At 36.4% G+C, this 24497-nt stretch overlaps 1 protein-coding gene across 2 annotated transcripts in view; it reads left to right on the top strand.

Annotated features, from left to right (window-relative positions):
* Positions 1-3832: 3832 nt before the first annotated feature.
* Positions 3833-24497, top strand: part of KCTD3 (potassium channel tetramerization domain containing 3) — a 61943-nt gene continuing 41278 nt past the window's right edge. For both annotated transcript variants that reach the window (XM_020982271.2, XM_020982270.2), the window contains exons 1-7: positions 3833-4017; positions 16280-16333; positions 17364-17409; positions 21432-21505; positions 22710-22768; positions 23050-23130; positions 23781-23924. In XM_020982271.2, the coding sequence (XP_020837930.1) occupies positions 3935-4017; positions 16280-16333; positions 17364-17409; positions 21432-21505; positions 22710-22768; positions 23050-23130; positions 23781-23924 (541 nt within the window). In that variant the 5' untranslated portion in view covers positions 3833-3934. The remainder of the gene's footprint in view (positions 4018-16279; positions 16334-17363; positions 17410-21431; positions 21506-22709; positions 22769-23049; positions 23131-23780; positions 23925-24497) is intronic.

The raw sequence follows: 24497 nt of genomic DNA, 5'->3' as shown, positions 1-24497 counted from the left end.
TCAATTTAAAGGATGATAAATTTAGAGTTAAGGACTTTAAAGATCATCTAGGCTAGCCTCTTAATTCACAAATAAGGAAATTGAGGCCTAGAGAGGTTAAGTGACTTGTCTAAAATAACATAAATATTAGGAAGATTAGATTCAAACTCAGGTCCACTGACTCTAAATCCAGTGAGTTCCAATGCAATTCATTATTCTATCACTGCCTGGCTACTCATTTCCCCAATTAGAGATATTACTTCCCGTTTTCAAAATCACAAATAAATTCCCCATAAATATCTTTAAACAGATATTTTTCTTTTTGATAACATTCTTAGAGTACATTCTCAATAATAAGATTACTAGGTCGAAGGATTGACATATAGCAAACACAATTTTAAAAAAAAATTTACAATTCTTTCAGTATATTAACAGATTGTTCTGCGAAGACTCTACTAATTTTTAATTCAAAAGGCACTGTAAGCATGTTTCTGCTTCTTTACAATCCCAACAGCATGTGTTTTGTCATTTTTTATTTAATTTTACCAAATGAATTCTGTAAAAATTTGAACAGTTTACCTGTGTTTTATGATAGTGAAGATAGTGAATGATTGTTAAGTAAAGTACCCTGGTGTAGTGGAAATAACAATGAACATGAAGTGAAAAGGCATTGGTTTAAGTCCTTGCTGTCATTTACTAGCTGATCCTAAGTCTGTTACTTATTCTGTTTACTCAGTTTCTAAATCTGTAAAATGGAGATAATGATGCCTGTAGTATCTACTTTGCAGAGTAATTAAGAGACTCAAATGAGAAAATGCATAATTGTAAGTGTTGTATACTTTATTATTATTACTAATGCTTGCCCAAAGATGTGGAATTCTATCCACCACTCTGGATTTATTGTGAAGATATCACAATAAAGGGGGGGGGAGCATCCTTTTTCTTTTGTTTCTTGCTTTCTTTATATAACCAAACTTCCAATTTTTGGTGGGACTGGAGTTTTAAGGCTGCAGATAGATATACTACATGCACACTGAAGAATTATTGAGCTGTTTTTGCCTTAAATCTACTTCCATAAAATTTCCCAGATATAGATCTGGAAGAGATGTTGTATATTTAACAGATACACTTCTTTACATGGTTTGTAGTCTTTAAAATTAATTTTTTTATGATGATAATAATAATGATGATAATAATTTTCATATTTTGATTAATATGGAGAAATTTTACATACTGATACTATGATGAGTATATGAACCAAAGTCTGGCATTACCAAATGCCATACTTATTATTTGATTTGCGGCTAAAAGCTTTCATGTGTATTGTCTTCCCCATTACTATGTGAGCTTCTTGTGAGAGGGGACTTGACCGGAGAGTCTTGCCTTTTCATTTAGTACATTGCTTTGTGCATAGTAAGGGCTTAAAAAATGATTCGTTTATGCAAGTCACTCACTTTTTTGGGGCCATAGGTTTCCTGATTAGTGTCTGACTAGATCATCTCTAACTTCTCTTCTTGTTTTAAATGCTAACTGGCAGCTCACTGATTGACTCTAAGTCTTTGATTAGATCATAAGATTTTTGGCAATAGGGTCAGAATTTTTCTGATCTTTATTATGACAACTATAGACTTCTACAGTACTATAAACACAGCAGGTGCTCAATGTAATAATGTTTGCCAGTTGATTGACTGTTAACCTTTTTAAAAAGTTAAAACAAATCGTGAGAACTGTACTAGTTAGAGTTCAAAAGTGTAATATTTACAGAATATCTCAGTCAAGAAACATTATTGCTTATGCCAGAATCTGTCCATATTGAGATATTGGTGAGCTCCAAGTTCATGACATCAAGATCTATCTAAAAGTTGCCTGTTGCTAAATCAATTTTGCATAGTGGATAGTGCAGACCTCTTCATTCAAGCTGTATTGGTAAAATAAGGACAGTAATGTCTCCCTCACAGCACTGTTTTAAGGCTCAACTGTAATTTTACGAGTAAAGTGTTTCAGAAACTTTAAAGTGCTATATAAATGTTAGTTATTATTGTGGTCCTATGAGTCATTGTACCCTTGAGAACAAAAACTGAACAGTGCATTTCCTTAATTCCTGCTTGTTTATAGTAACTATTGTACAAACTACATTATAAACCAACATTTAAACCATCTTTAAAGTTTGCCAAGCATTTTCCCAACTCCAAAACAATACTGAAGTATGTATTGCAGACATTCATTTTAGAAGTGAGGAAAATGATGCTTAAAAAGGTTGTGTGTGGTCTTTGATCACCCAACTAATTTGTGTTAGATGTGTGACTTGAACCTAGATATCCAAATGCAGTACTTTATCCACTTAGCAACATTGACTCAACAGGCTGCTCTCAGAAGGAGCTTAGTGTCCTTGGAAGTGTCCTTGGGATGACTTTGGAAGGCTCACTTGAAATAAACATCTACAGACCCTGGAATAGACAACAATATTGCTTGAGCTAGGATACTCTACAGATACTGAACAGAGTGCTCTATCTAGTTCTTGTGATTTGTTTTCTCTTAATAAGCAAGGAAGGGTGTAACTTGGAGTCCATCAACTTAAATTTTTTTTTTGGATAATGTATTTTTTTGATAATGGGTAATCTCATGTATTTTATTTTAAGTGTTTAAAAATATTATTCTGAGAAGGGCTTGATAGGTTTCACCAGAATGCTGAAGGGGTTCATAATGATAACAAAAAAGTTAAGAACACTTGCTATTTGTTGATCAAACAGCAAATATTAGTGTCCCACAAATCTTATTGCAGTTTTAAACTACTAAAGCTTAGGGGTTCCTTGATAACTGTATTTCAATAATTGGTTCCCTTTGGAATACTAAAGCTTAAAACTGCACTAAGACTTTTGGGGGCACCTTGTATTAAGCATTCCTTGAGTTTATTAATCCAGATTTTCACAGTAATGATTAGAAAGCGTCTATCCCTATGCCCAGAAATCTTTCAATTGAATAAAAGATTTTGAATAAATATATGAACTATTATACAAGGATTTTCAAACTCCAAATTTCTCATATAAAGTATGGACACAGTCATATTTTGGTCAAATTCCCATTCACTTTTATTTTTTGCCACTTTTCTGAGCAGATGGTATTTGTTAATCAGGAAAAGCTGCCTGGAAGAGGTTGGAAATAGAGGTAATGTGCCCCTAAATTGCTTTCAGTCTTTGGGAGGTCTTGGTTCCGCTAATGAAAGAGTGGTTGTGTGTGTGTGTGTGTGTGTGTGTGTGTGTGTGTGTGTGTGTGGCGCGCGCGCGCGCGCGCGCGTATTTTGGGAAGGAATACACACCGATACACACCGATACACACCAAGGGATGGCTACAGGAGGAAGGGAAGGAATCCTGTTTGGATCCGGGCCTGCGGGGAGCACGTTCCCTCATCCTTCCTCCCAGCCCACTCCCTTAGCACAGAGCCATCCCTGTCAGCCCGGGAAACTCAGCCCAGGCGGGTGCTCGCCGCTCCCTCCGCTCTCCGAGGCTGCAGTCTGCCCAGGGGCCGCGGCTGCGGTATTTTGTCCCGTGCGGTGACCCCTCCTTCCCGGCGGGTGGCGGCAGCGGCGGCGGACGCGGTTCGGCGGGCGGAGGAGGCGCTGCGGCCTGCGCCTTGTGGGGCAGCTGGGAGGCAGCTGGAAGGCAGCTGGAGGGGGCGGCCCGGGCCGCCGTGGCCTTGGGGCTCTAGGGGCGGGGGGTTGGAGTCGCGGGGGAGGGCGCGAGACCCGCCGCCGCCCCCTCCTCGTTCTCTGGCTGCTGAGAAGAGGGGCAGGCTCGGCGAGCCTCTCCCCTCCCCCGCCTTCCGGCCACCATCGGCTCCGCCGCCGCCCCGCTGGCCCTCCAGCCGGCTCCCGCTCCTGCTGCCGCCTCGGGCTCGGCGGCCCTGGCTGGAGGAGGAGGAGGAGGAGGACGCCGCTCCCGGCCGGAGCCGCCGGAGATGGCCGGGGGAAACGGCGGCGGCTTCGCTTCGGCGGCGGCCGGCAGCGGCGAGATCATCCAGCTCAACGTCGGGGGGACCAGGTGAGACGCTGGGGGTGGGGGCGGTGGAGGTCGGGGTTCCCTGCCCACCCCCCGCTGAGCGGGCTGTTCACAGGTGGGCGCTGGCTGGGGAAGGCTGCGGCTCCGCCAGGTGGAAGATGGCTGTGCAGCCTGGCTCCCCCAGACCCCGAGGTCTTGCCCCCTAATCCCGGGGCGCTCCCTCGCTCTTGGGAAAAGAAGGGCGTTGTGAGTGCAGCCCTCCTCGGGAGCCAGACGTCTGTCCCCTTCTCAATCCTGTTGGGAAACGGGGAGCATCAAATTAGAGAGGACTTGGGGGGAAGGGAGGGTGAGAAATATAGTTGAGTTGTGGGCATGACTGTTGCAGCTGGAGGTCTCACAATCCCTTATTCTATTTGACTGTCTTCCACGAGCTACCCCAGTTTACTTCTAAAAGGAATACAGCCTTCCTCCCTCTCTTTTCCTTGAGGCTTCTGCCTCCTATGCTGAATACTGTAATTGTAGTGCATTGTGTTACTTAAAACGTGTCTTAATTGCAACCATGCTGTATTTATCGGTTTGAAGGAACTCTGTGTTGATGTTAGAGCAAGACGGCTAGATAATGCATTCTGAGTGGTTTGGTCATAAGAATATTTTGATTGATTGTAAAGTGAAAAATGGGCATGATGAAAATAGTTTTGTGCCTTATCATACCGGCCCCCGTTCTTCCCAGCACCCTAATCCTGCAACCCACCCACCTCCTTTGCCGCAGCTCTTTTTTCTAACTTGTTGAGAGGCCAGGAGTGGGGCGAAAGGGGGAAGGGTGTGTGGAAACGACTTTAATTTTTGTGCAGTGCTGTTTTATATTTTATGAGCCACTTTTCTCCGAGTTTGCCAAGTCTGTGTGAAGGAAGGGCATAATTAAGTTAATGAAGCGTGATAGGAGCCAAATAGCTAAGACTTCTAGGATAATGTACTTTATAATGTTCAATTCAAGATAAGTTTCAAGGCCTGAGAGATCTCTTTTGAATTATATTAGAACATGCTTTGAAAAACAATAACATTTTGGCCAGGGTAATAAAAAAACCCCTTAGATTGATATCCCAAAATTTTTTTAGAGCTTTGCATTGTTAACAGAGATTAACCACAGATGCAGATATTATAATGGATGGAACCCAGAAACACCTGGGTTCAGGTCCATCCTAACATATTTTGTCAGCATTGTGATCCTGGGCAAGTCACTTAACCACTCTGTGCATTGTTTTCCTTATCTGTAAATGAGAAGTTTGGACTCAGTGGTTCCTAAGTCCTTTGCAGCTCTGAATCTATGATCTTATATCCTTTACTTATATATAGGTAATTATCTTGCACCCTCAATGCATCATTTCTCCAGTATTCTCCCCCTTTCTAGTTCCCAGCTTAACTTCTTATTGCTTGTGAACCATTGTGTCTGCCTACATGATAAATGACCTTGGAATTGTTAACATGTTTTATAATCAAGTGAGAACTGTGCAATACTCAAAACATGTAGATGTGAATAATAAAAACAGTACTTAACAGTAGGCAATCAATAAATATCTGCTGTGTCATAGAGTACTCTATTTGACCTTGGGGGAACTACAAGCTTTAGATTAGAAAAAGTTGTTACCTTCATAAATCTTACAATCTGGTAACAGGGTGTATTTATTGATGATATTGGCCATCAAATAGCACTGTATTTGTGACATTGCTGTTTTTTAAGATGCTTTTTTTACCTGAGTTATGAATACTATGTGTTATTACTCTTTGTTTTAATTTTTTTTAGAAAATTTCACATCCATTTTTATCTTAGCTTTTTTAGTTTATGGCCATTAGCAAATGTAGAATTCCACTTAAGTTATTAAATTGTTTGTGAAGGTAGCTTCGTTAAAGATTAAAATTGTTATTTCTGTTTTGGGAGGTTATCACTGCTTTGTCTTATGCCTCTACATACGTAGTATAACAGAAATAAAAGTTATGGTATTAGATGTATGAACAGCAGCATATGAGAAAACTAGTATATGTTTGATGGAAAAGTAAATAAAACTTTTGTTCTACCTTGTTAATGTTAAACTTATTTTAATTCATTGTACATAGCTGTTCAGATGGAAACACTTAATAACATAAACAGTAATGTTTACACAGATAAAATATCCCATTGCAGTAATATGAATACATATCCTTTAATTGTCATATTTTAGAGCTAGGTGGGACATTTAAAAAACACAGACCTGCACAGTCACAGTGGGCAGACCTGGATTCAAATCTGGTTTCTGACTCTGTCTATATGACATTGGGCAAGTTGCCTAACTTCCCTGGACCTTAGTTTCCTCATCTGTAATAGGAGAGGGTTGGATTAAATGACCTCTTGAGGCCTCTTCCAGATATAGATATGTAATTCTTCTTGTTTTGGCCAGTATAAGAAGAAAATAGTGCAAGATGTGTAAAATTCATCAAAATTGCACAATGTTAGTATTGTTGTAAGATTGAAAAACTGTTACTTGAAAAAAGTGCCTGTAGAATTGACTTTATACTAGCTTTTCTAAATACTATGTCCTAATTAGAGAAGAAAGATACATAGAAACGTGCATGTGATCAAACATATGAGAGAATTTGAAACGGTAGCCGAAGTAGATTAAGAGATTAAGGAAAAGACACTATACAAAAGAGACAAACTCTTACAACATAGCATAGCATATTGAATAGAATACTGGACTTGGATAGAATACTGGACTTGGGATCAGTCATAAAAACCTGGGTGTAAATTTCATCTCTAACACTAATTGACTGATACACCTGAATAAGTTATGTAACCTTTATAAGCCTCCATTTCCTCATCTGTTTCCCTAGTCTTCAAAAAACCATCCCGTGAACCACCCTTCCCAGCTAGTTATTGTCCTGTATGTCCTTTTCCTGGCTAAACTCCTTTGAGAAGACTCTCTATAATACATGCCTACAAGTCTCCTCTCACTTTCTTCTCTCTGCAGCTTAGTTTCTGACTTCATCACTCAACTAAAACTGCTCTCCAAAGTTACCATTGACCTCCTAACCAAATATAATGGTCTTTTCTCAGTCCTCATTTTTCTTGCCTTTTCTGTACCATTTGACCCTGTTAATCACTGTCTTCTAGACACTGTTCTCAATTTCATGATACTGCTCTGTACTTGTTCTCCTATCTGTCTTATTCCACCTTTTAAGTCTCTTTTGCTGGATAAATATTCAGCCTAGTTGTGCCACCTAACTGTGGGCATCCCCCAAGGCTCTATCCTGGACTCTCTTCAATTCTCCCTCTACTATTTTACTTGGTGATCTTCTCAAGGCCCATGAATTCAATAATCTCTGTGCTGCTGATTCTCGAACCTACTTATCCAGTCTTCTTAGCCTTTGTCTCAAATCTTCAGTTGCCTGATGGACATCTTGAACTGGATGTCCTATGGATATCTGAAACTCAGCATATCCAGAGGAACTCATTGTCTTTGTCTTCATGCTCCCCCTACTTCCAGACTTCTCCATTATCCTCAAGATCACCATCCTTCAGTCACCCAAGGTGTCATTCACACTCTCTCTCACTTTCTCTATCTGATCGGTTGCCAAGGCCTGTTATTTCAACCTTTGTAACATCTCTTTCATCCATCCGTTTCTCTCCTTTTGGTGTAGGCCCTCATCACCCCTTATGCCTCAACTACTGAAATAGCCTTCCTGTTGATCTCCCCTTCTCAATAATCTTCCCACTCTATTCCATCCTCCATTCAGCTAAGTGTTATTTCTAAAGTTCGAGTCTGACCATGTCACCCCTCCCCCCAATCAATAAATTCCAGTGGCTCCCTATCACTTCCAGAATCAGATATAAAATCCTTTTTTTCCACAAAGTCTTTTATAACCTGCTCCTCCCCCATCTTCCCAGTCTTTTTTCTAAAATGAGACATTCTACACTCCCCACCCCACCCCATAGACATACTTTGTGAAGCTTTAATAAGATTATAACTCTGGACTCTAGGCATTTTCTTTATTTTTATTTTCTTTAAAAATATTTTAATTATCCTCCTCACCTTTCCATCCCCCCATTTGAGAACACAAGAACTTCAAAACTCATTATAATATAGTCAATCAAAACAAATTAAGCCCATGAGTAGCCAATGCCCTTCCAGTCTGGGCTAGATAGGGAGACCCAGCCTAAAAGACAAAAACTACAACAAAAGGGGGTGGTAGTGTAGTACAGAGCACCTAGAGAAGAAATAGATGAAGAGTTTGGGAAAATGATCATAATCCTGGGTTACGATGTAGTGATATGATACAGTAGTGATGAGGGACTTTGATTATCTGTCAATAAGCATTTATTAAGTACCCTCATGTGCCAAGCACTGTGCTAAGTGCTGGGTGCACAAAAACAAAAGAACAGTTCATAGTTTAATGGGGGAGATAACCATGCAAATACATTTGTAAAAACCAGCTATATTTGGGATAAATACGAAATAATTAGCAAAGAGAAAGCACTAGAATTAAGAGCCAAAAGCAGAACAGTTAATAACTCATTGACTTACCTTAGTGGTAATTTTATCTTTTGAAAAGGCTGGGTCACTAAGAAGGGAACATTTTAATTGTGCATCTGATTCTTACTATCAGATGAAAGGATTGCTGGTATAGAAATAATAGTAAACTTCTTTGTTGTTGTTGATTTCAACATTCATTTTTATGAGATTTTGAGTTCCAAATTTTTCTCCTTCCCCAAGACAGCAAGCAATATGATACAGGTTATACATGTACAATCATGTTAAACATATTTCCACATTAATCATATTGTGAAAGAAGAATCAGAACCAAAGGTAAAAAAACATGAGAAGTAAAGAAAAAAACAAAAAAAAGTTTAAAATATTATTCTTAGATCTGCATTCAGACTCCATAGTTCTTTCTTTGGTTATGGATAACACTTTCAATCATGAGTCTTTTGGAATTGTCTTTGATTATTGTAATCCTGAGAAGAGCTAAGTCCATTATAGTTGATCATCACACAGTGTTGCTGTTACTGTTCCTGGTTCTGCTCACTTCACTCAGCATCAGTTTGTGTAAGTCTTTTCAGGTTTTTTTGAAATCTGCCTGTTCATCATTTCTTATTGTACAATAGTATTCCATTACATTCATATACCACAGTTTGTTTAGCCATTCCCCAATTCATGGGCATTCCCTGCTTCTAATTTTTCAAAAAAATTATTAATTTATTTTTAGTTTTCAACAATCACTTCCATAAATGTTTTGAGTTTTAAATTTTCTCCCTCCCCACCACCACCCCCTGCCTCCCTCTACAAAATGGCGTGTAATCTGATGTAGGTTCTACATATACATTCCTGTTAAACATATTTCACATTAGTCGTGTTTTAAAGAAGAATTAGAACCAATAGGAAGAACTACAAGAAAAAAAGAAACAACAAAACAGAAGAAAAAAACCAGAAAAGCAAATAGTATGTTTTGATCTGCGTTTAAAACTCTGTAGTTCTTTCTCTGGATGTGGATAGCATTTTCCATTAGGAGACTTTTGGAGATGTCTTAGATCCTTACATTGCTGAAAAGAGCTAAGGCTAGCAAAGTTAGTCATCACACAACATTGCTGTTGCTGTGTACAGTGTTCTCCTGGTTCTGCTCACTTCACTTAGCATCAGTCCATAAAAGTCTTTCCAGGTTTTTCTGAAGTCTGCTTGCTCATCATTTCTCATAGCACAGTAGTATTCCATTACGTTCATATACCACAACTTGTTCAGCTGTTCCCCAGTTTGTGGGCATTTCCTCACTTTCCAATTCTTTGCCACCACAGAAAGAGCTGCTATATTTTTGTTCCTGTAGACCTTTTCCCTTTTTATGATCTCTTTTGGATACAGATCTACTAGTGGTATTGCTGGATCAAAGGGTTTGCACAGTCTTATAACTCTTTGGGCGTAATTCTAGATTGCTGTCCACAGAGGTTGGATCAGTTCACAACTCCACTAACAATGCATTAGTGTCCCAATTTTCCTACATCCTCTCCAACATTTATTATTTTCCTTTTCTGTCATATTAGCCAATCTGATAAGAGTGAGCTGGTACCTCAGAGTTGTTTTGATTTGCATTTCTCTAATCAGTAGTGATTTGGAACTTTTTTTCATATGACTATAGATAGCTTTAATTTCTTCATCTGAAAACTGCCTGTTCATATCCTTTGACCATTTATCAGTTGGGAAATAATTTGTATTCTTATAAATTTGACTTAGTTCTCTATATATTTGAGAAATGAGGCCTTTATCAAAAACATTGACTGTAAAAATTGTTTCCCAGCTTTCTGCTTTCCTCCTAATCTTGGTTGCATAGGTTTTATTTGTACAACAACTTTTTAATTTAATGTAATGAAAATTACCCATTTTGCATTTCATAATGTTCTCTATCTCTTGTTTGGTCATAAATTCATCCCTTTGCCATAGATCTGACAGGTAAACTATTCCTTCCTTGTAAATTGATTGTGGTATCACTCTTTGTCTAAATCATGTACCCATTTTGACCTTATCTTGATATACTGTGTGAGATGTTGGTCTGTGCCTAGTTTCTGCTGTACTATTTTCCAGTTTTCCCAGCAGTTTTTGTCAAGTAGTGAGCTCTTATCACAGAAGCTGAAGTCTTTGGCTTTATCAAAAAGTAGATTAGTATAATCATTTACTACTGTGTCTTATATACCTAACCTATTTCACATACCCACCACTCTATTTTTTAGCCAGTAACAAATAGTTTTGGCGATTGCTGCTTTATAATACAATTTTACATCTGTTATGGCTAGGCCACCCTCCTTTGCATTTTTGAAAAATTTCCCTTGATATTCTTGACCTTTTGTTCTTCTAGATGAATTTTCTAGATTTTTTTTCTAGCTCTAAATTTTTTTTTTTGGTAGTTTGATTCGTGTGGTAATGAATAAGTAAATTAATTTAGGTAGAATTGTCATTTTTATCACATTAGCTCGGCCTACCCATGAACAATTGATATTTTCCCAGTTATTTAGATCTGGCTTTATTTGTGTGAAAATTGTGTTGTATTTGTGGTCGTACAGTTCCTGGGTTTGTCTTGGCAGGTAAACTCCCAAATATTTTATATTGTCTACAGTTATTTTAAATGGAATTTCTTTTTCTATTTCTTGCTGCTGGGCGTTGTTGGTAATATATAGAAATACTGATGATTTGTGCAAGTTTATTTTATATCCTGCAACTTTGCTAAAGTTAATTATTTCAAGTAGTTTGTTTTAGTTGATTCTCTAGGATTCTCTCAAGTATACTGTCATATCATCTGCAAAGAATGATAGTTTCTTCGTTGCCTATTCTAATTCCTTCAATTTCTTTTTCTTCTCATTGCTACATTTCTAGTACAATATTAAATAATAGTGGTGATAGAAAGCTTCTAGCTTATCCCCATTACATAGAATGCTTACTGATGGTTTTACATAGATACTACTTATCATTTTAAGGACAACTCCATTTATTCCTTTGCTCTCTAGTGTCAATAGGAATGGGTGCTGCATTTTGTCAAAAGCTTTTTCTGCATCTATTAAGATAATTATATGATTTCTGTTAGTTTTGTTATTGATATGGTCAGTTATGCTGATAGTTTTCCTAATATTGATCAGTCTTGCATTCCTGGCATAAATCTCACTTAGTCATAGTATATTATTCTGGTGATAAATTGCTATAATCTTTGCTAATATTTTATTTAAATTTTTTTTGCAGCAATATTAGGGAAATTGGTCTATTATTTTCTTTGTCTGTTTTGGCTCTTCCTGGTTTAGGTATCAGCACCATATTTGTGTCATAAAAGGAATTTAGTAGGACTCCATCTTTGCCAATTTTTTCAATATAGTTTATATTGTGTTGGAATTAATTGTTCCTTAAAGGTTTGGTTGAATTCACTTGTAAATCCATCTGGCTTGGGAGATTTTTTTCCTAGGGAGTTCATCAGTGGATTGTTTGATTTCTTTTTCTAAAATGTGGTTATTTAAATATTTTATTCTATTAATGTGGACAATTTATATTCTTGCAAATATTCATCCATTTCACTTAGATTGTCAGATTTATTGGTATACAATTGGGCAAAATAGCTCCTAATTATTGCTTTAATTTCCTTTTCATTGGTGATGAATTCACCCTTTTCATTTTTGATGCTGGTAATTTGGTTTTCTTCTTTTTTAAAATCAAAGTAACCAGAGGTTTATCTCTCTCTTTCTTTTTTTTTTTTTATAAAACTAGCTCTTTGTTTCATTTTATTAGCTAAATGGTTTTCTTATTTTCAATTTTATTAATCTCTCTTTGATTTTCAGAATTCCTAATTTGGTATTTAGTTGGGGATTTTTAATTTGTTCTTTCTCTAGTTTTTTAAAGTTGTATGCCCAATTCATTGATCTGCTCTTTCTCTGTTATTCATGTAAGTATTTACCAATATGAAATTTCCCTTAAGAACTGCTTTGGCTACATCCCATAAATTTTGGTATGCTGTTTCATTATCATTCTTTGATGAAATGATTGTTTCTGTGGTTTGTTGTTTGACCCACTCATCTTTTAGGATTAGACTATTTAGTTTCCAATTAATTTTAAATTTATCTTTCCATGGCCCTTTATTACATGCAATTTTTATTGCATCACAATCTGAAAAGGATACATTTAATATTTCTGCTTTTCTTTTTGATTGTGAGGTTTTTATGCCCTATTATATGGTCAGTTTTGTGTAGGTGCCATGTACCACTGAGGAAAAGGTATATTCTTTTCTATTCCCATTCAGTTTTCTTCAGAGGTCTATCATATCTAACTTTTCTAAAATTCTGTTCACCTGCTTAACTTCTTTCTTGTTTATTTTGTGGTTAGATTTATGTAGTTCTGAGAGATGGAAGTTGAGGTCCCCCACTAGTATAGTTTTGCTGTCTATTTCTTCCTGTAACTCCCTTAACTTCTCCTCTAAGACTTTGGATGCTATACCACTTGGTACATGTATGTTTAGAATTGATAGTACTTCATTGTCTATGGTACCTTTTAGCAAGATGTAATTTCCTTCCTTATCTCCTTTAATTAAATCTATTTTTGCTTTTGCTTTGAGATCAGGATTGCTACTCCTGCTGTTTTTACTTCAGCTGATACATAATACATCCTTTTCCAGCCTTTTACCTTTACTCTGCATGTATCTCTCTGTTTCAGACGTGTTTCATGTAAACAATATATTGTAGGATACTGGCTTTTAATCCACTTTGCTATCTGCTTCTCAAGTTTTACTTGAGAGTTCATCCCATTCATATTCACTGTTAGGATTACCAACTATGTATTTTCTTTTGCATTTTTTTTCCCCATTTATACTTTTCTCTCTCCTTTCACCCTGTCCCTCTTCACCAGTGTTTTACTTCTGACTACTGCTTCCCTCAATCTGTCCTGCCTTCTGTCAGCCTCCTCTTTTCTTTCCCCTTCCCTCTATTTCTGCCCTCCTTTCTGCCCTACTTTCTATAACCTCCCCCCTTTTTTCTTCTTTCCTTTTTCCTCTCCTATTTCCATATAGGGTAAAGTGAGCATATATGTAATTCCCTCTTTGAGCCAAATTTGATTAGAGTAAGGTTCAAAAAATGCTCACCCTCTTCTTTCTCTCTACTGTAATAGATCTTTTGTGCTTTTTCACGTGATGTAATTTACACTATTCTACCTCCCCCTTTGTTCTTCTTCCAGTAATATCCTTTTTTCACCCCTTAATTTTTTTTTATATCATGTCAAAGTCAACTTATACCTACACCTATCTATGTATATACTCATTCTAACTGCCCTAATAGAGATTCAGTTCCTCAAGAGTTAAAATTGTTATCTTCCCTTATAGGTATATAAACAGCTTAACCTTTTTGAGTAACATGGTTTTTTTTTTCTGTTTATCTTTTTATGCTTCTCTTGAATATTGTATTTGAAGACTGAATTTTCTGCTCAGCTCTGGTCTTTTCATCAGGAAAGTTTGAAAGTCCCCTATTTCATTGAATATCCATCTTTTCCCCTGAAAAATTATGCTCAGTTTTGCTGGGTAGTTGATTCTTGGTTGTATTCCAAACTCCTTTGACTTTCCAGCATATCATATTCCAACCCCTCCAATCTTGTAATGTTGAAGCTGCTACCTATGTAATCCTGACTGTGACTCCTTAATATTTGAGCTGCTTGGAGTATTTTCTCCTTGACCTGATAGAATTCTGGAATTTGGCTACAATATTCCTTGGAGTTTTCATATTGGTATCTCTTTCATCCTTTCAACAACTGTTTTACCCTCTGGCTTTAGAATATCGGGGCAATTTTCTTTGATAATTTCTTGAAAGATGCTGTCTAGGGCTTTTTTTTTTTAATGGCTTTCAAGTAGTCCAAGAATTCTTAAATTATCTCTCCTAGATGTACTTTCCAAGTCAGTTGTTTTTCCTATGAGGCGTTTTAATTTTCTCGTATTTTTTCATTCTTTTGATTTTGACTGATTTTTGATGTCTCATAGAGTCATTAGTTTCCATGTGCCCAATTCCAGTTTTTAAGAAATTATTTTCTTCTGTTAGCTTTTGTACCTCCTTTTCCATTTGGCCAATTGTATTTTTTAAGGAATTGTTTTCTTCAGTCAATTTTTGTCCTTCCTTTTCCAAGCTGTTGACTCTCTTACATAACTCTCATTTCTTTCCCTAATTTTACTTCTGCTTCTCGTACTTGATTTTCTAAATCCCTTTTGAGCTTTTGCAAGAAGGCATTTTGCTCTTGAGACCAATTCATCTTCTTCCTGAGGCTTTGCATGTAGGCATTTTGACGTTGTTGTCCTCTTCTGAGTTTGTATTTTGATCTTCCTGTCGCCATAATAGCCTTCTATTGTCAGGGCTCTTTTCTGTTTTTTATTCATTTTTTAGCCTATTTCATGACTTTTAAAGTTGAACTCTGCTCCTGAGACACAGGGGGCACTATCCTAAGCTTCTTGTGCTGGGGGCCAGAGGCTTTCTGTGCTGGGGCTTTGGGTTGGGCAGGTTGCCTACTGTGCTGTCATGGCCTGGCTTAGTTGTGCCTATTGGGCCAGGGCTTCTTAGGCTGACATTTTGCCTTTTGCTTTGGGACTGGAGGCCTCACAGGTAGCCTATTGGACCACTGGCCTGCTGAGCCAGGACCGAGGGGCCTTGGTTGCTGATCTGTGCTGTGGGTAAGAGCCTCCCGCTGGCTTGCCTGGACACTGCACTGGGCTGTGCTTCCCGTTTACCCGAGTGAGACAGACCTTTCCTGAAGTCCTTCTGAGTTATCTTAAGCTGTAAAATTATTTCACTTTGTCTCTTTGTGGGTTCTGTCACTCCAGAATGCATTTAGAGGCTTGATTTAGCATTGTTTCTGAGGGAAACTGGGGAGAGCTCAGGCAACTTCATGGCTTTTCTTTGCCTTCTCGGTTCCACCCTAGTCAGCAAAGATGTATTAGGCATCTTCTATGTGCCAGGCACTGTTGCTTAGCACTGGGTATACAAATTGTTGTTGTCAAAGAAGATCAATGACATCAGGGAGGTGATGTCATGACTTGCAAGTGAATTGGATTTAAGTGAGGCAGTGCAGTACAGAGTCACCAGCCTTATTCTCTCCTCTGGAGCCATTTGGGTCCAGTGGCAAGACAACTGGAGATGGCCCCAGATACAGTGGAAGACCTTGACTTTTTAAGCTGAGGTCTTTCCTAGGTCTCGGTTTGTCTGAGGCAATGCCCATTCAACGATTAAGGCTAGGATACAAAGAAAGTTAAAATACAACACTGTCTGCCTGAAGGAGTTTACAATCTTAATTGATAAGAGACAACATGCAAAAACTACTGTATACAAAAACAAATTCCATATAGGATAAATTAGAAATATGTATGACCTTGGGGCAAGTAAAGCATTTTTTTTTGTGGGGAACAGTGGTCTCAGTTTAAGGGTATAGAGGAGATGACTTCTAAGGCCTCCTATTAAACTTTTGATTTTTATGACTCTATACTTGGTTCAGCTCAATTCAGTGAGTATTTATCACATACCTACTATGTGCTAGGCAATGTGCCAGGCTTTGGGGTTACAGAGACAAAAATGAAGGAAACTCTGCCCTCAAGGAACCTGTGTTCCATGGATTATGAATTACTTGTCCTGAGTCTTATTTCCATGGTACAGTTTGATAAAGATAAATATTTTAGAGCTTTATAGAATGTTGGAGTTTTATGAAATGTTATTTGGTATTCTTGAATATAAGCAAAATTTTAAATCACCTTTTTCTGTTTCTAATTAAGACTTAATTTTCAATTACAGATTCAGTACGTCAAGACAAACACTTATGTGGATTCCAGATTCATTTTTTTCCAGGTATTTCACATTTATGTATTGAATATAATCATTTTTAGAATTTTGATGCTTTGCCAGAGTAATAAAAAGAAAACTTTGCTTGGTCAAGAAAAGTCTTCATTTTTCCCCCCATAGATTTAGATAAAATGTTAACTACTTTGAACATAAACTTTCTGTATTCTGAATATAGGTTGTGGCTCATTCGTGTTTGGTTTTCAGAGTCGTACTTGTAAAATAGATGTCAATATTTTAATAAATCACTTAAGCTGCCCTCCCAAATGCAGGTGGAATATCTGAGTTGGGAGCAACTTTATAAATCATTTAGATAAACTTAACTCAGAGACTTTTAAGTGACTTGTTCAAAATCATTTGTCACTTTTAGGTGACTTAATAAGATCACCATCTCACCTTTTGAAGGACTTTTGTTTATAATTACTAAGAAAAGATTTTATTTTATTAATTTTTTTTAGGAAATGATTTTTTGAAGGTGGCAGTATATATCCTGTATAGCTATCATGATAGGAAAAGATCTGTTTAATGCATTGTTGCCGGCATTAATTAATTTTCCAGCTACTTATAGTAACTTTATTGAATACTGGGCTGTTTAGGCCCACTCCTTATTCTGGGCTTTATTCATAAAATATTGTTTAAAAAAAAACTCCTTCATTTCAAGGTGGAAAGTCATACATTCATAATTAAAAGGCCATAGGTTTCATTCACAGAGTGAAATACACAGTTGAAATGCTTTTCAAGATCTGGAATTAACCGTGGTCTTGAATTTTTGATGAGAATGACCTTATTCAGATACTCCATGTATTTATGTGATAACAATCTAGCATATCCAGCATGTTCCAAAGATCTTTATTGCATTTTTAAGTTTTTCAAATTTAATAGCTTAAAACTGTTTTGTTTTGCTTTTTTGGAACACAGTGTGCTTGTGTGTGTGTGTGTGTGTGTGTGTGTGTGTGTGTATACTTTAAAAAATTGAGACATTATTCATAGATATACGTATGTGTATATATAACTATAACCTAATGTATATACCTTCCAGTTTGCTGAGTGGGAGAATTTCAACCCTTCGAGATGAAACTGGTGCTGTAAGTATAATACTTTTGATTAAGCATAATATGTTTCCAAATCAAAACTTAGTTTTGTATACACCATTTATAGTTTCTTAAAATTAAAAAAAAAGTTAATAATGGTAAGTGGAATGTAAATGCTTAATTTTTTCCACCAAGATTTTGTTATATTTTGAGGTTATTAATAAACTTTTGGCCCAGGAGAATTAAAATGTAGTTGTCAGAATCTAATTTATAGTTGTAATTATGCTATTTGTTATATTGAGTGTAATGAAATTGATGTGACTCCTCTAGGGGTTTGCTCTATGATACTTGACTTGGTATGTTAGTTTAATCAATGCCATTTTTAGAGTATAGTTAGCTTTTTAAAAGCGTGTATTCGCCATACCAGTGAAATCACAGGCCAAACTCCAAATTGTTAGGCTAGTTTTTCTTTATTTTCCATTATTCCAGTGAATCTGTGATCTCATCTATCTGGTTTGCAAATTTTTGATGCTTTTGTTGCTTTCATCTGTCTTGAATAAATTGTCCATTGGCCCTACCAAATGCTTTGGAGACTTTCTTCTGATTACCCCTTGCTCTTTATATATTAATGGCTTATTTTTTCCTGTCAAATATTTCTTTCATGATATCCTTTACATTCCTTCCTCCTCATCCCCTCTATGGTGTAATTCCTTGTTTGTAATATTCTGCAGCCTGTTTATGATCTGGCTTCTTATATTGAGCTGAAATCTGCCTTCTGTAACTTCTCTTCATGCTCTTCATTTTGTCCTCTGGAGCCAAGTAGAACAAGTTTCTTTTTCAGTGTGACAGGCCTTCAAACAGTTAAGACAGTTTTTCTGTCCTCTCTAAATCTTTTTTCATTCCCGATTAAACTATTCTTGCTTTGCTTTAGCCAATCTTCTTATGTCATGATCTTGAGGTCCATCACTATTTTGCTTACCCTCATGTAATATTTTCCAGTCTTTCCTAAAATATCTTTCCCAGAGCTGAATGCAGCACTTCAGATATAGTTTGACCAGGAAAGAATACAGTAGGAGTATTACTTTTCTCCTGAAATTTTTACTATTAGCTTTTTTGGCTGCTTTATTGCATTGTTGACTCATTGAGTTCACAATTTACTAAAAACTTTTAAAACTTTTTCAGGGAAACCATTCTCTAGCTGCATCTTTCCCATCTTGTACTTGTGAAGTTGACTTTATGAATCCAAGTATAAGGCTTTGCATTTATCCCCATTATTTTATCTTCTTATGATTTGGCCAATTATTTTATCCTTTCATGAGCCTTTTGGACCTTGAGTCTGTTATTCAATGGAATCAGTTATACTTCTGTCTTCTGCAAATTTGATAAATATGGAATCTATGTTTTCAAACATGTAAATGATTAAAAAAATGTTATCTAGTGAAAGATGAAGCACAGATTCTTTAGGCAGTCCACTAGATGCTATATACTTCTAGATTGACACCAAACCTTAATGGTTTGACATTGACAACTCTGGATTTTGCTCTTTTCAAACCATTTAACTAATATCACCTAGCCCAAGTCTCTTCCATCTTTTCCACAATAATAGCAAGAAAGATTTTGCCATATGTTAGTTAAAATTTAACATCTGTATATTCACAGGATTCTCCAGATCTACCAGTCTAGTAACCCTAATAAATCAGTCAAAAAGTGAAATTAGGTTAGTCTGGCATGGCCAGTCCTTGTGATCACTATTTCCTGGTCTTAATATTAAAAAAAAAAACCCTAAATAATATAGGTCTTGCTCTGCAGAGCATGTGCTGAAATTGGAATGAATCAGAAATGATAAGTTTGACGAATTCAGAGAAACATGGAAAGATAGCAGAGCTGGGGGGAAAAACATACATAATGAATATAATATTACAAAAGGAGAGAACAGTAAAATGAAATAGCATTATAAAATTATAATGACCATGCTTGGTCCTGGAGAAGAATTGAGAAAATGTGTTTCCTTTCCTTCATTGCACGGATGAAGAGATTATGTGTGTAATATTACATATGCTATCATATGCGGCTCATGTATTGGTTGGTTTTACTGAACCATTTCCCCCCCTTTCTGTTTTAATTTTTGATACAAGGAAAATCTTGCTTGGTAAAGGGGAGGAAAATATCTGGAAATAAATGTGATAATAAAAAGCATTAGTTATTGTTATGTTTCTGTTCTAGAAATTTTCCAAGAATTGAATTCATGTTCATCGAGCCTACAAGTTAGCAAAGTCCACTCTTCCTTTTTTGGAATATCAGGACTTATACCATTCTGTAGTTTTGTAGCATCTTTTCTATTCTTTGTGATCTTTCACAATTCAAGAACAGTGATTTAGTGATCATACTTGTCAGTTCATTTAATACCCTGTAATGTATGGCCTTAATATGACTTGAATTTATCAGGGTGATTAACTGTTCTCTTACTATCTCTTTTTAATTATATTCAGTTTCTACTCCCTATTTGCCATTTTTTTCCAGTTCAAAGATCAAAAGAAGAGTTTGGATCTGTCTTCTTTTTGAAGTCCATTATCACATCCAGTGGCCATGAAGGCTGCTGAAGCAGGTGCTGTGGATTGCTTAAAGCAGGGGTGGGGAACCTGTGGCTTTCTAGGTCCTTGGATGCAGCCTTTTGACTGGGTCCAGGTTTTACAGAACAAATCCTTTTATTAAGGGAATTCATTTTGTGAAGTTTGGATTCGGTCAGAGGGCTACACTTGAGGACCTAGAGGGCCACATGTGGCCTCGAGGCCATAGGTTCCCCACCCTTAGCATAGAGCTTGGTCAGACATTGAAGACTCCATAAGACTTCAGTGGAAAGACTCCATTGAAGACTGCATCCCAGGCCATTGCCAGCCTTCTTGACTTTTGTCTTCCCATTAGGTAGAATGAGGCTGGTGACTTTGTGCAACTATGCACAGTTTCATAGCCCTTTGGGCATAGTTCCATAGCCGTTTGGGCATAGTTCCAGATTGCTTTCCAGAATGGTTGGATCAGTTCACAACTCTACCAGCAGTGCATTAGTGTCCCAATTTTCCCACATCCTCTCCAACATTTATCATTTTCTACCTATCAGTTTTCCCTGGGACTTTCTGAGAGAGGCACTCTGTTTTTGCTGCCTCTGGACAGAGAATCTTGCAGGTTACATGTGCTGCTTGCCATTCTTTCATTGAGTTGGGAGGGTGGGCCTGTTACTCTTTAGCAGATGCCTGCTTTTGTGGCATGATCCCTTTTCTGTTGTCTTCAAGTAGCTTGTGGCTCACTTTTTATTTAGTTCTAGGGTGGTTAAAAGTCACTCATTACTTACTGGATTTTTTTGGTCATTATTTGGTTCAGTTTGAACTTCAGGGTTTTGCCAGATATATGGGAGTTGAGTGGTTTATCTCCCATTCAGACAGCTCTTAGCTTGAAGGATAGTGTAACATTAGAAAGCACTCCTGACCACTCCTCCCCTTCTTTGGGCTAACCCTAAATCCCTCTAGTAGCCAAGCTCTGTTTAACCTACTTGTCAGTGGATGTGGAAGTTGGGATAGTCATCTAAGAGCATGTGTATGTAAGGAAAAACTTTTTAACAATTAGATCCCCCCAAAGTGGAATAGCAGCCTCAGGAGGCTAGTGAGTTCTCCTTTAGTGGAGCTGGATGAACAACTTGTCAGATATTATAGAGTAAATTTTTGCTCAGGTTGGACTAGATAACCACATCTAAAATTTTGTGTTAATTTTTATATGAAGTATGAATATTTAATAGGAATGAGCCAGAAGTAATTTGTCATGTATAATATCATTTAGGTTCATTTTTGACTGAGAAAGTACCTGTAGAGAATAATTATACCTGCTATATTCTTAATTTTCAAATGAAAAACTTTTCCATCAGTTTGATTACTTAGGATGTCTGTATATAGAAACTTTTTTATGTATTTGACATAATAGAATTAGGAACTAAGTTGTATTAATGTTAATGTAATATAAATGTCATATTAATAAAATAAATAATGCACATAAATAAATAATAAAATGAAGCTTTTTTTTTTAAACAGATATTTATTGATAGAGATCCAGCAGCATTTGCACCCATTTTAAATTTTCTTCGAACTAAAGAGCTTGACTTACGGTAAGAAACACGTATGTTTTTTGTTAAATTTCATTGTTTATGTGACTAAAAATTTTTGTACCTATTTGACAAAAAAGTGGGGGAGGGCTTGGCTGGGTTACATGGTTTTGTGTTTTATCCATAGAGTCCTACTGGGTGTTACTACTTTGGCATGTTTAATTTTTTTTTTCCCTTCTACTTTATCTTAGCTATCCTGGAGGAGTTATTTTGACCACTTTTACTGTTTTTGGCTTCTGTTTTATTTTAATTCCTCAAGACTAATGCTCAGTTAAGGAATCTTTTAATCCTTTTTGATATGTAATTTTATGCTATAAAACTAAAATGGAGCTAAAATTCGAGTTTGCTCAAAAATAATTTAGACTGTTTAAGTATCTTGGTCATTCATTTGTATTTGTACTACTTCTTTATGAATTCTGGCTTTTCTTTGTATGTTTGCCATACGATCAGGGTAAAATAACACTAAGTTTACTTTAACCCACTACAGTTTTGACTGTTTTTCAATTCACTTGTGAAATAGAGGCCTAATCAGTATATCTGTGTCTGCTTCCTGATTTCCTAAGACCTACTGTCGTATTTCATTTAGGTTATGGGCTCATGTAAATTTTCAGAATTCCTCATATTGAGTGAGATTATAGTGCATTGTAAATAGTAGGCCTTTAATAAATATTTGCTTAATTATATAATATTGCAGACTTATGAATACAGTTATTAAAAAATTAACCTCTTACTTCATAATTCATCTTTCATATCATAGTTGGCCATGTCATTCCTTATCTAGATATCTTGTATCCAAAGATTTTTATTTTTGTCTTCAATTAAACACTTATCGTATTTCTTTTATTACTAATTTCAGAGAGTTCTAGGCCTATTAGAAAAGGCTGACTTTTGCCCTTGTAGTACTGTATACACTCAGAAACTAATAAGCTTTGTAATTGTTCACCTTGGTACCATGGAAGCCCTTGTACTTATTTAATTATTCAGTTCATTTACATAAGTGAGACTTTTTAAGTGGTTATTTTAAGAGTAGAACTTTACAAATAGTTTTCCAAATTACAAAGGATGAAGATAAGCTTGAGAAATGATAGCTCTTCCGATATCTTTTGGATCTAGAACTCTTATTATAAAAATCATTTTCTTTTTTCCTGTGAAGTAGAAAGCCAAGTATCGATAGTAAAGGGACTTTATTTTTATTATTTCTTTGTAGGGGAGTGAGTATTAATGTTCTCAGACATGAAGCTGAATTTTATGGAATTACTCCATTAGGTATGTTCCCCTATTAAATAAACTATGTGGTTGTAATTTGGTCCATGGTTTTTTGCTTTGTATTTCATGTTTGTATAAACCTTAAGTTTCACTGGAAAACTTAATGCTTGTTTTTAAAAATTTCTCCAGAGTAGTAAGGAAATTTTGGCACAGCTATATTCACTACACACAGTTTTCTTCTCTTTTTCCTTATTCTTTTGCTGACTAGAAAATAAAAATGAAGTATTGTTTTTCTTTTTTGCTTTTACTTACACTTGACAGTTTGCTTATGATACTTCTAGTAAGAAGACTTCTCTTATGTGAAGAACTGGAGCGTTCGTCATGTGGCAGTGTCCTTTTTCATGGCTACTTGCCTCCACCAGGTATTGTTCCTTTAATTTTGACTTTGATTTGTCCACATTTTTGTCAGTAAACATAAGGTAACTAGTCTGAAATTCTCTTTTTGCGGAGAAAATGGGTTCAGAGAAGTGACTACTAGCTCAGGGTCCCCCACACAATGGCAGAGCCAGGATTAGAACCCAAACCTGAGACTCTTAGGCCTCTTAAGAAATCTGCACTCTACCTCCCACTTAGATCTTAGAATAGTAACATGGAGAATGATTAATTTTACAATAGAGTTGGCTTTGAACTTGCATTGACATTCCTCGAGTTCATCATTTGAGCTAACATCATTTGTAACAATTTGAACAATGTTTAACTGGTTCCCTGGGATTTTTAACAATCTCTATTTCCATTTATTGTATTTTGATCACTAACTGCTTCAGTCATTTTCCTGTGTTTTCCTGTCCTTGGAGTTTGACAGTATTTTATCTTTAATTGCTTTTGATAGTAATGAAATTATTTGTGACTAACAAAGTTGATATTAAGATTTATGTTTCTTAGAGTAAAATTTGTATTTTACTAAATTAAAGATATTTTTCCTAATGTTATGAATCTTTTATTCTGAGTAACTTCAGTCATTGAATAACATTCACACCTACCCTCTTCCTTTTTCTTTTTCTTTTTTTAATAGGCATTCCTAGTCGCAAAATAAACAATACTCCTAGACCTTCTGCTGATTCTAGAATAGGACAGAATTCTTCAGAAGGTCAGTCAGCTCGTGGAAATGGGGCCCAGCCCATTCTCTCTAGAACTGGAGAAGAGGCAGTTAGACTGGGTGAGCAGTAATTTCTAATGATGGGGAAATGGGTTGGGGGTGCTTTCTTGAGCACAGCTACTGTTGCAGACAGTTTTAGAAATATTGGAATAGAGGTAAGACAAAATGCCTTTTTTTTAATTGACTACTGACAGAGCACTTCTTTCTTGTGTCTACTTTGGCGTTTGTTATGTTTTACAACACCTTAAAAACTTTGTCACTTTGTCCTCTATAATAGATACTCGATAGAATAAAACTTAGATAGAACATCTCATTTAAGTTGGAATCGCTTTTGTGTTCTTTCAAAATGGTATTTGTGATATTTTTATTTCTCTGGAATCTTTAGAATATAAAATATATTTTGATATGATTATCAAGAAATGGGTATCGTTTGAATTTTTAAAATAGTTCTGTTTCAGAAATTATTGTTGTCTTGAAGGCAATGTGTGATTCTGTTTTCCTTTTTACCTTTTTTTGTCAAATATGTCCTTCTGAACTAAATTCTTTTGATCTTTTTCTGTTTTTGTCTCCTGCTTTTCACTTTGTTTTTCCCTAGGCTTCCACTCCCCACTTTTCTTGTACTAGAATGCATAC

This window comes from Phascolarctos cinereus, unplaced genomic scaffold, assembly GCF_003287225.1.
Source record: "Phascolarctos cinereus isolate Bilbo 61053 unplaced genomic scaffold, phaCin_HiC Scaffold_5;HRSCAF=322, whole genome shotgun sequence".
NCBI classification, from domain to species: Eukaryota; Metazoa; Chordata; class Mammalia; order Diprotodontia; family Phascolarctidae; genus Phascolarctos; species Phascolarctos cinereus.
This window is presented reverse-complemented; position numbering and strand designations above follow the sequence as displayed.